The 12,226-nt window shown below is 48.5% G+C and overlaps 1 protein-coding gene across 1 annotated transcript in view; it reads left to right on the top strand.

Annotated features, from left to right (window-relative positions):
- Window positions 1–11,514: 11,514 nt before the first annotated feature.
- The window catches only part of LOC119298451, a 2,402-nt gene continuing 1,690 nt past the window's right edge, over window positions 11,515–12,226 (top strand). The window contains exon 1 of the mRNA XM_037575847.1: window positions 11,515–12,107. Within this exon, the coding sequence (XP_037431744.1) occupies window positions 11,699–12,107 (409 nt within the window). The 5' untranslated portion in view covers window positions 11,515–11,698. The remainder of the gene's footprint in view (window positions 12,108–12,226) is intronic.

The raw sequence follows: 12,226 nt of genomic DNA, 5'->3' as shown, positions 1-12,226 counted from the left end.
GGCGCCATAATGCAACGCAAGACCATGTTCCTGTCGCTTATAATTCCGGGGCCTGAATATCCAGGGAAGAATTTGAGTGTGTTTATGCAGCCGTTGGTGGATGATTTGCACCATTCTTGGTACTTCCCGAGGTTGACATACGACCGGCATCTGCAGAAAAATTTCTTGATGAAAGTTTGGCTACAGTATTGCATGCATGACTTTCCCGGCTATGCCCTGTTCTGCGGATGGTGTACAAGTGGAAAGATGCCTTGCCCAGTGTGCATGCAGGCCTTGATTTTCATTTGGCTGAAGAAGGGTGGCAAGTATGTTGCCTTTGACCAGCATCGACAATTCCTCCCTCCAGACCATCCTGATAGGGAAGACAAGAAGAACTTCACAAAAGGCAAAGTTGTCCATGAAGTAAACGAGATTCCAACGTTTTCTGGTGCGGATGTGCTTGCTCAGCTCAAAGCTCTTAAGCCTGCCGGTGAAGGGAAAGGCAAAGGCAAAGGCAAAGGCAAAGGCATCGGTAAAGGGAAAAAATGTTTTGAAGGATATGGTGAGACGCACAACTGGACTCACATTACCCCCTTCACGCAGCTTCCCTATTTTAAGGACCTCAAACTTCCATACAACATCGACGTGATGCACACCGAAAAGAATGTCGCAGAGTCCCTTTTTAACACGATCCTCAACATTCCTGATAAGACAAAGGATAATGTTAATGCTAGAGTCGATCAACAGAATATTTGTGATAGATCACGTCTTCACATGCAACCTCCCACAGGCAGTCGAAAATCTTGGTTCAAGCCAGATGCTGACTTCGTACTTAAAAAGGATCATAAGATGGAGGCATTCAAGTGGCTGAAACACGTCGTGAAGTTCACTGATGGTTATGCGTCGAATATAAGTAAGGGGGTCAATCTTTCAACGGGCAGAGTGACCGGGCTCAAGAGTCATGACTATCATGTATGGATTGAGCGGATTATGCCGGTGATGGTTCGGGGCTATGTTCCCGAGCGTGTCTGGCGTGTGCTTGCGGAGTTAAGCCATTTCTTTCGAACGCTTTGTGCTAAAGAAGTATGTCCTGAGAAGATAAAAGAAATGCATAAGAAGGCGCCAGAGTTGATATGCAAGCTAGAGAAGATCTTCCCGCCAGGCTTCTTTACTCCGATGACACGTCTCATTTTGCACCTTGCGAACGAGGTATTGTTGGGGGGCCCCGTGCAGTATCGTTGGCAGTACGGCCCTGAGAGACAGAACAAGCATCTGAGACAGAAATGTGGAAACAAAGCTAAGATTGAAGCTTCCATAGCTGAGGCAGTTATCCTAGAGGAGGTGGCAGACCTCAGGACAGCCTACTATCCGGACCATGTTCCCACGTTGCACAATAAGGTGTCTCGATACAATACAGAAGAACCCAAGTATAAACCCAAGTTGCCTCTATTCACCGGGCAAGGTGGCAGGGCTGGATGCTCGACATCTTATGTCATGCCACGAGATGAGTGGGAGGATGTCATGTTCTATATCTTGCACAACATCAAGGAAGTTGAGGATGAGTGGATGAGGTAATACCTTTGCACCATTCTTTTAGTCAATTCATTATGTTCACTTTGCCTAGTTCTTATACCGCTTTTCTTATTGTAGTCGATTCGTTGAGGAAGAGTGGACGGGGATGCTGCCTCCTACTGAAGCGGAGGCACTTGCTCTTCTCCGAAAGGGTGCTGATGGAAGGAAAAATTTCGTTGCGTGGTTCATGGAGAAAGTAATTTTTCACACTTCCCTATTACCCATTTCACACTTCCAATTAAACTCATGCACCCTATAATTTCAATTAAACTTGTAGGGAAATGATCCGAACGAATCAATGGATGAAGAATTGAGATGGGTTTCCATGGGTTTTGACCCTACCGTCATGACATGCCAAAAGTATGATGTGAATGGGTATCACTTCCATACAGAGGAGCACCAGAACAGTCGGCCTGATCCCAAAACCATAAATACCGGAGTCTTCACCGAAGGAGATAATAATGTAGATTACTACGGAAGGGTAGGAAAAATATACAAGCTTACATTCAAATGTGGCCGTAAACACCTAAGTCTCACTGTGTTCAAATGCCGATGGTTCGACCCCAAAAAGGGTCTGAGACATACGCCTTCTGTTGGTTTAGTTGAAGTTAAACCATCAACCGTCTATGCCAGAGCTGATCTCTTTATCGCCGCTACCCAGGCCACACAAGTATATTATCTGCCTTACCCATGCCAGAAAGAGTACCTAAAGGGTTGGGAAGTTGTGTTCAAGGTGTCGCCACATGGTAAGCTACCGGACCCGAACGATGATGATTACTACAACATAAACCCCATGACATACGAGGGAGTGTTTTTTCAAGAGGAACATGATGACGTGGTCCGAAACAAGGAGGATGATGACTTGGGTTATGTTGACCTGGACCCAAACGACGACAGCTGCCGGATTGATGGTGAGGCAATTGTGAATCAAAGAGACATAATTATGCTTGAAAAGTTAAATGAAGACGCTGACGCTGACGATGAGGAAGAGCCTCCACCTCCGTCAGAAAACGAAGAAGATATGCGGGATAGTGATGATGAGACCGGTCGACAAATAGATTACAATAGTGATGATTCATATGGGTTCTAGAAAATGTATGTTCTTTTAATAATGTTCTCTTCCATTATTAATGTCTTTCCTGTATGCTTGTTTTTTTATATCCTTACTAATTGTTTATTCTCTTCTCAATGCAGGTTTGCTAATCATGGGCAAGTCCAGCGGTGCCAGTTTCCTCAGTAAAATCAAATGAGGACTTACTCGGAGTGGACGAGCCCACAAGGTTCCCTCCCGACTACGCGAGGATGGCACCTCACAGGGAGGTGGAGGGGTCGGGGGAGGAGACCCTAGAGGAGGAGGGGGTGGGGGGAGAGCCCCTAGAGGACGAGGAGGTGGGGGAGAGGCAACCGGGCCAAAAAACTCCGGGTCGTGTCCGAAATAGGAGGGTCTTCTTCGATGCCCTCCTATGCTGATGCAGCTTCTGAGTCTGAGGAGGAGGAGTATATTCCTGATGCCGAGGAGGAGGAGGCCGAGGAGGAGGAGGCCGAGGAGGAGGAGGCCGAGGAGGGCGAGGAGGGTGGAGGGGAGGTTGACCCCGAGTTGTGGGGTGACTTGCCACCGGGTGCTCCGCAGGGGTGGCTGCGTGGTAATGCCGGAGTACCTACACCACCTTCTATCGAGGCGCACAAGTGGCTCATTGAACCTGCGGGGACAGAGTAAGTGCATCTCAATCATACTTTCAACACATGACAACATTTTTTTATTGTACACATGGCAACCCTTTGATTCTTTTGCAGTAACTGGATCCTTCACGGAAAGGGCCGTAAACCGAACGGCCTTCTCACTGTCCTCTTGAAGCAGTTTTGGCCTGGCCTATTCTGCCCGCGGCCAGACAGGGACCCACAGCTGCGTGTTTTGGCCACAAGCTGGGCCCACTACGAGGCTTGCTGCAACGCGGAGTACGGGACGGCCGCTAAGGCCGTGATCACCAAATTTTGGGTAAGTTCCATTTTGAATCACTTGTCTTTAGTTTCGTTCATAGTTTATCATTGAATCACTCAACTCATGCCTTGTTTGCTTCTGGTTTATGCATGATTGCAGCAACTCTATAGAGTTCTTGACGAGCACAAGGCCAGAGCCGACGTGGTCTTACTTGCGTCTGCAAAGAAGAAAGCTCGTCAGTTGCAGTACGAGGTGCGTTGGGTTGCCGTCTCACAGTACTACCACATCTACCTGCAACAAAAGATGACCAAAACTCAAGCACAGAGGGACAAAATTACCATGAGCAGGGAGCAGTTCATGATGGTAACTATTACTGACTTTTCATTGTTTCAAGGAGTCAACTATATGTTTCGTGCTCACATGTCATGCTTCCAAAATTTGCATAGGTTGTTCCTCGTTGGTGCTATGGAAGGCATGACGGATGGGCGTGTTTGGTGGATAGGTGGGTCGGTGACGATCCAGAGTTTGTTGCCAAGAGCATCAAGGCCCGGGCTAACCGTGGAAAAGACGGGACACACGGCCAAGGAAACAGGAACCACTGGGGCTTCAAGGCCATGAAGGTATATCTATATGAAAGATGCATTTTGGTTCTTCTTTACCATCATGTTCTTATGTATGGCTAACTTCTGTTTGACGTTGCAGGAGGACAAGTTGCAGAGGCCGCTCTCAGACATGGAGTCGTGGAAGCTGGCCCGCGAGCGGAGTGATCGCAAGGAGGGCGAGAGCCAGTACTACGGCAACACCGAGCAACACCTGGAGTCTTACACTCAGAACTATCAGAAGTTGCATCCAGATGTTCCCGTTCCTGAGGTCGCCCAGTCTCAGATCGACGACACGGCGGTGGTGGCCATCCAGGGTAAGTCCCATGGCCGGTATCCGTGTTTCGATGGCTTGATCACTCCGTCGATCTCGTACACACGGCTTCGAGCTACCAACCCGAGCCCGTTAGAGAGTACGGGGCGTTCGCAGCCTCCCTTAGTCCGCCAACGTGCTGTAAGTACTTCCCCTTATCTTCTTTGTCTCTATCTTTCTTAGTTTATTTTCATCACTGCCCACTTAGAAACAACCTCAATTTTGTAGGCATATCAGGCCTTTCTCGAGCATAGGCATATTGAGGTGAGGGAGTACTTGCAACGAGTGAAGGCAAACGATGATTACAGCCGTCAAGCGATGGTGGTTAGTTTTGCCCCCTTAAACCAAGCTCAAATTTGCACTTTCATTCCTTCTGACTTTGTTGATCACGGCTTGTTTCTAAGTGGACTTGTTTAACTAACATCCAGGCTATCTTGGCGTCTTGGACTAACCGCACGGAGCCACCACAAGTTGGACCCCCACCACCACCTGCGGGAGACGCCCCACACCTTCCCACGTTCGAGGAATGGCTGGCACTAGGCGGTGATACTCCGGTTAGTAAATTTGCCTAACTAATGACAAACTAGTTCTCGTTCATTCAACACTATCATGTCATATTTACCGTTAGAAACTTCTTTCAAACATGTAGGGGACCGGTGGCTCGACTCCTGCTCCGTCGACCCCAGTCACTCCGATCTGGCAGAGTGATGGTGGTCGCGGTGGCGGTTTTGGCGGAGGAGGACTTGGCGGTGGCGGTTTTGGCGGAGGTGGACTTGGCGGTGGCGGTTTTGGCGGAGGTGGACTTGGTGGTGGTTTTGGCGGAGGTGGACTCGGTGGTGGTGGTGGTTTTGGCGGAGGTGGACTCGGTGGTGCTTGATGTCGATGGTGTATGCGGCCGTTGTGCCATGTCTTTCATGTTTCAACTTTTATGATGTTTCATGTCTTGCACTATTCTTATGTTCGTGGACTTTCGCCGGTGATGATCTTTAGATGATGAACTTGACTATGTTTAAATGATGTTGATGAACTGTCATATTTCATATTATTCTGTTTTGAAATGTTGTCAAATGAATTGGAAAAGAGAAAACAGGAAAAATAAAAAAAAATAAAAACAAAACTATGCCTACGGCAAAGCCGTCGGCATAGATACGCCCAGGGCCACCAGGAGGCGACACGTGGCAGGGCTATGCCTACGGCAAAGCCGTCGGCATAGATATAAATCTATGCCGACGGCTTTACCGTAGGCATAGCCCTGCCGCCAGGTTAAACCAGGGAGCGACACCCACGTGTCGCCCCCCGAACCGCCAACAGTTTTGACGGCGCAGTCCGTTGCCGTCAGACGGAAAACTACGCCGTCGGCATAGCCACCTATGCCGACGGCATTATTATGCCGACGGTCTGACAGGAGTACGCTGACGTGATCTACACTGACGGGGATATGCCGAGGGCAGCCGTCGGCATAGATCTATGCCGACGGCTATGGGGCCTATGCCGACGGCCCCTGGCCGTAGGCATAGACCGCGAGTCCGGTAGTGATGGAAGCTCTCGCTTTGCAACAGGATGTTGAAGTGTGGTGTGATGGTACAGCTCACTGCACCCACTTTAAATAGAAGGGCGGCAATGCAATTTGATCATTCAGTTCTGACGGAGGAGCAGGTACGCGATACCATAACAGAATGTGTGATGACACTGATGATGCTGGCACACACACGCAACCAAGTGACGTACGATAGAAAGTTAACACCTAGTTTAGGGTAAGCATATGATTGACTGACTACTTGTACTGTAAGCAAAAAACATGCAGGCTCAGCACTGGTTGATTAATGAGGCGAGAAGCTTCCTCAGAAGAGAGAGAAAGAGAAAATTTTCAAAGGTGAGGATGCAGGTTAATAGTTAGAACAAATATAATGGTTTGGTTGGGGTCCTCTCCAGCCAAACTAGATGGTTTCTCCAACTTCAAGTGGGAATATACTATCCCTGGCCAAAAAATAAATAAATCAGAATACGAGTGCAATAGAGTAACTGGGCTCGGACGACTGAGGCACAAAAGAAATCTTATGGAAGCAATAGGTACTAGCTACTATAGCTAACTCCAAAAACGATATCCGCATTGAGCCAAACTGGGCCAGCTCCACAATATTTGTCTGAAGTGCAGTCTTCTCCCTATTCTTTGACGGGTATGGTCTGAAGTAGCACAGTCTTCGTCTTCGCACATGGTTGGTATGAATGGACGCGTTTAATTATTCAATATTTATTCGTTATTTTGACTAGTTGAACGCGTGAGATAGGTATCTCAACTGAGTGCCTTGGTGAGACGAATCCGGTAGATGGAGTAACTCGACTCGGACGACTGAGACTTAACAGAAATCTTATGGAAGTAGTAGCTACTAGCTAGCAACTCTGAAAATGAAATCCGCAATGAGGCAAACTGTGCCAGCGCCACAATTTTTGTCTGAAGTGCAGTCTTCTCTCTATTCTTTGACGGGTATGGTCTGCTGTAGCATAGTCTCGTCTTCGTCTTCGCACATGATGGTATGAGCCGTGTTCCCTCTTTAATTATTCGCTATTTATTCGTCATTTTGACTAGTCGACCGCGTGTGGTAGTTCACTGGGTAAGAATGAAATAGATAGCTCAGCTGAGTGCGTTGGTGAGATTAATCTGCATGTATAAGTACCCACGCAGGAGGCTTGTTTGGAGGCAGTCATCAGTGACAGAACCACCTACTACTCAAGTACTGATCGACTACTAAGCTGTCCCTTTGCATAGGTAGCACGTGAGAATCAATGGCGACATATATGGGCTCCCAGCTAGTCATGTCGCACGGGAAGGGACGTCTGTTGAGCTCTCGTTCCTCCTCATCCTCCGTCGGGCGAATAACTGTTACGCCTCTGGCTGCTCAAGTAACCCGAGTCACTCGGGCCGTCCAGCATCCTCCACCCGGTCCAGGTTCACTCGGCTACTTATCTACTCTGCATGCACCCATTCAGTAATTAATTACACACATCTTCTTGCTAACATATATACTCCATGGCATTGCAGTTTCAGATGGACCTCGTCCTGATGGTTCAGGGAGCATACTTCAGGTCGATCGGGCCAAGAAGACGGACAAGGTTCATACGGGTTGTGGTGACCCTCCCTGCGGAAAGCGTCCTCCAAGGCCAAAGAGGATGGCTCGACAAGGCCAAGAGAAAGAGGAAGCCCAATCGCCGTTTTGATCCAACTACGTGGGAGCTGTGAGCCGAGGGCTGAGACGAGAGGCATCTGAGTTATCATTTGGCTGTAATCTGTTCTCCCCTTCCCCTGTTCCCCTGTTCCCCTCTCGAACCTACCCTTCTTCCTCCTCCAGATCCCCAATCTCCTTCCCCAAAAACCTTGTATCTGGATATGAATCAGTGCTAGTTAGCAAAGAGGAACCTAACAGAAACTAATGGCGTCTATGTGCTCCCAGCTGGTGCTACTCATGTGTCATGTCGCAGCAGGGGAAGCGGCTGTGGAGCTATCTTACCTTCCTTAGCTTGCAGGAGCACGTGCTGTGTTGTGTTTAATATAAACTCAATTGGACAGAGTATAAACTCAGTTTGCTGAATAAATTTGCTCCAACAGTGTTGTGTTTAGTATGAAGCTCAATTGGGCAGAGCACGTGCTGAGCTTTTATCGCTTTCTTTTGGTTTTTGGTGTTAGTAATTTGGGCCGGAGTGGAGGTCTTGTAATCTTTAATTTGGAACGAGAAAATAAAGCTTGAAGTCAAAGGGTACTCAAAATATCATACAGATGCGGTCGTTGAAGAGCTGGGTTCTGAGCCATGGCGTTTGTCATGCATCTATGGGGAAGCTCAAGTCCTGGAAGGGTACAGAACATGGGATACTCTGAAATCTATTGCCTCCAGCCATGGCTCGTGATTGGAGACTTTAACGAGGTTCTTCATCACTCCGAGCACGAGGGGATTGGTCAGCGAAGCCAGTAGCAGCTTGATGGCTTCAGGGATGCGTTGGATATATGTGGCTTGGCTGATCTAGGCTATTCTGGTAAGCCATGGACATTTGAGAAAAAAGTCGCTGGCGTGTGGATCCTGTACTAGAGTCAGATTGGACAGAGCAGTAGCTGATCCTTCGTGGTGTGCTATATTCCCTTCGGCCCAGCTAGATCATGAAATAGCGGCTTGCCCCGATCATGTACCGTTGATGATCAAGTTTTCTGATGAGTTTTTGAGGGAGGAGGGGGTATGTCCTTTTAAATATGAACTTATGTGGAAGACGCACCCCAAACTGATTTTCTTTTTGTTGAATCAGGATGGAAGAAGAATCCTTCAAGCATGCCAGTTAAGGAGGTGCATGAGAAACTTCTGTCGCTGTCAGGCCTTGCAAACTGGGATCGGCAAACTTTCGAAAGTGTGAGAGTGGAGATTAAATAACTGAATAGAGAGTTGGAGATTATGCGCAATGTTCCTGCTCGTGTTGGCCCTATTCATGTCAAGTTGAAGACCACAGAGCGTCAGAGCGCCTTGTGAAATTATACTACACGGAGGAGGTCCTTTGGAAGAAAAAATCAAAAGTTGAACGCCTTGCTCATGGTGATAAAAATACATGTTCATCTTTGAACCTCCCTGCGCAGAGGGATTTTTTTTTTGTGATAAAATCCCTTGCTAGAGCGAATGGTGGGGTGATTGACGACCAAATTGAGTTGGAGGCAGTTACAACTCATTCTTTAAGGAGCTATTCACTCTGAAGGAGTGTCAAATATGCTAGAAGTTTTAAACTCTGTCCCAAATAAAAGCACCCTTGAAATGGGTGCCTTTTTGTCAATTCCTTATACAGTCGAAGAGGTAAAAAATGCTTTGTTTCAAATGTTCCCTACTAAAAGACCCGGCCGGATGGATTCCCGGAACACTTTTTTCAGAAACAGTAGGATATCCGTGGGGATGAGGTGACAAAGGTTGTTCTTCGAATTGTCGATGCTGAAGAGTGTGGAGAGCGTCAACAATACATTTCTGGTTTTGACTCCCAAGGTAAAGAATCCAATCTTTCTTACACAATTCCACCCCATAAGCCTTTGCATTGTCCTTTATAAGATTGCTTCTAAAGTGATTGCTAGTAGGTTGAAAGAAGTGCATCCGGAGATTATTTTAGATGAATGGTCTGCTTTGTTCCTGGCCATCTCATCACAAAGTAAAAGAAAATTGTTGCGGATGAGTGTTTACACTTCATGAATATGAAAAAGCTTTAAAGCACCGTCATTATGCACTGAAATTGGACATGGTGAAGGCATATGACAGACTGGAGTGGGCCTATCTAGAAGCAATTATGCTTAAACAGGGTTTTGCTGACAGAATGGATGTAATTGTGATGAATCTTGTCAAATCTGTCTCATACTCAATTTTGTTGAATGGTAAGAAGTTTGAGGATTTTAAACCATCGAGAGGTACCCGTCAGGAAGGCCCCATATCATCTTACATGTTCTTGTTGCCAGCAGAGGGCTCTTCGGGCTTCCTCAAATCTATAGATCAGTTATCTCAGATTGGTGGAATTCAAGTGGCTTCATCAGCTCCATGCATTAACCATCTTTTATTTGCATAGGATAGCTTGTTGTTTCTCAAAGCAAGTGGTTTAGGTGCAACAGAGGTGTCATACTGTTGGATTCTTATTGTCAAGCGTCGGGACAAATGAAGCGGCCAGAGGCCTACGGCAAGATTCCCTAGAACCCACAACAGCTGAGTATGATTCGATCCAATGTGTATATTTGCAGTAAGAGTAGAACGGGAAAATGAGTCTCCCAGTCAGCAGTCATGAAGACCCGGTCATATATTAACGAATGGGGTCAGACCATATCAAACTTGTAGCTCATATATGTTCTTTGCAAACCCGCCCAAGTTAAAAGAGGATCAACGATCTTTTTTTTTTGAGAGACAAGAGTATCAATAATCTGTGTGGATCAATGATCTTTTTTGTACCGTCATGATTGAAGATGAAGAGATTGGATGTTTTCTTGGAAAAAAAAGTTTCCCTCCGCTCGTAATCCACGAGCCTCCCCACCGTCGCTTCATGGGCCTGGGAAGGGCCAACCACGAGGACACAAGGAAGGGGTCCCAGAAGGATAGGGAGGCTACCTCTCTTCTTTCTCGACTCTCCACCTGACCCCTTTCTTGCCTCGAGAAAGAAAAATCGATCCCCTTCTTCTCTTTGTCAATTTTATCGCAACATCGAGTGCACTGAGTCGAACGAGAACAAGATCCTTAACTGTCAGTGTTGCCTATCTAGTACCGTCATCTTTGGTGCGCATCTTGTAAGATCCTAACACACTTGTGTACCATAGTTTTATAGAAGGTAAAACATTAAGTATAAGAAGACTACAACTCATTGTAACAACGTCTGCTTTTTGAGCATTTTACGTAGCGTAGTTGTCGCTGAAACAAAATGCTTTTTTTTTAGCATTTTACGGATCGAACCCGCCTCCTCGCCACGTCACCGATCAAGCCGTCCCACCCACGTCCAATCCCGACGCTCCAAACCCCGCCTCCCACGGATCGCTCGCTTTCACCTCCGCGCCCAAATTCCCCGCCCCGTCCGCTACAAATACGCCCCAGCCGCCAGCTTCTCCTCCACACCAACCAAATTCCCCACCACCGGCGACCTCGTCAGCCAGCGATGTCGGGCCGCGGCAAGGGAGGCAAGGGGCTGGGCAAGGGACCTCCTCCCGAACCCGGACGGCAACGTCTTCCTCGACACCGACGCCGCCCTCTTGCGCTGCGGCGGCGGCGACGGGTACGCCATCGCCACCCTCCGGAAGACGTCCCGCAGGATGCCGCTCAGGGACGACGGCATGCTCAAGGAGCCGGTGCTGTTCAAGCTCTGCCTGTACCGCTCCGCCGAGGGGTGGCGCTCCAGAATTGTGCAGGTGGCCGAGCCGCTCCGGGACAGGGTGTGGCCGCCCGGTGGTGGAGACAGGGCGGTACCATGAGATGAACAAGGTGATCACGCTCGGAGGCCCGCGTGGCACGGTTTGCTGGGTTGACCTCTGGCGCGGCATCCTCGTATGCAACGTGTTCGACGAAAATCCCGTGCTCCACGACGTGCCTCTGCCGCAGCCGGCCAGGGGCAACTAGGCATCTTACACCTACCACAAGTGTGTTGGAATAAGCCACGGCGGTGGTGATCAGTGTGCATGCTGGTGGAGCCGGGCACTGGTTTGTGGCCGTGGAAACTGGCCTGCGGAGGACGTGGTGACCGCCGAGGAGTACCACCCACCTGAGACCTACCCGGAAGGCTTCCACTAGAAGCCACGCCATCAACCCCACTGCGATGGCTGGAAGGCCACCACATGGAGCATGCCGATCCCGATCCTTTCATGGAAGGACTGGAGCCCTGGCTGCACTGTCTATGTCGATGAGATCGTCGTCGAGCCATTGCACTACAAGCTGCTGCCTGGAACGCCAGGCAGTATCAGTGACAGTGAGCCCACCGAGTCCATGTTGCTGTCAGTCCTCAGTCCTCGCCGCGGGTTTCCCCACAATGAGTATGGATGATGATGTTGTTGTGTACCTGCTGTCCAAGGCATGCTCCGCTGGCGAGATGGAAGTGGTGATTGCTGTTGATTTGAGGAAGAAGACATTGCGAGGAGTGGGCAAGCTTGTTGCCGGAAAAGACTTCACTGACACGCGCAACCGCACCACTGAGATGTCCAAGTATCTCAGTCTCAATAAGACTGCAGGTAACTTTGCTTTACTGCTACTTGCTTCTTGTGTACTATGTTACAACCTGTATGAAGTGTCTAGTTATACGTCAGTACTTGCTTGGCAATCTGATTTCATATCGTCTCCATGAGCAGGG

Source organism: Triticum dicoccoides, chromosome 5A (genome assembly GCF_002162155.2).
Source record: "Triticum dicoccoides isolate Atlit2015 ecotype Zavitan chromosome 5A, WEW_v2.0, whole genome shotgun sequence".
NCBI lineage: Eukaryota > Viridiplantae > Streptophyta > Magnoliopsida > Poales > Poaceae > Triticum > Triticum dicoccoides.
Note: the sequence above shows the minus strand (reverse complement) of the source record. Positions and strands in the feature narration are given on the sequence as shown.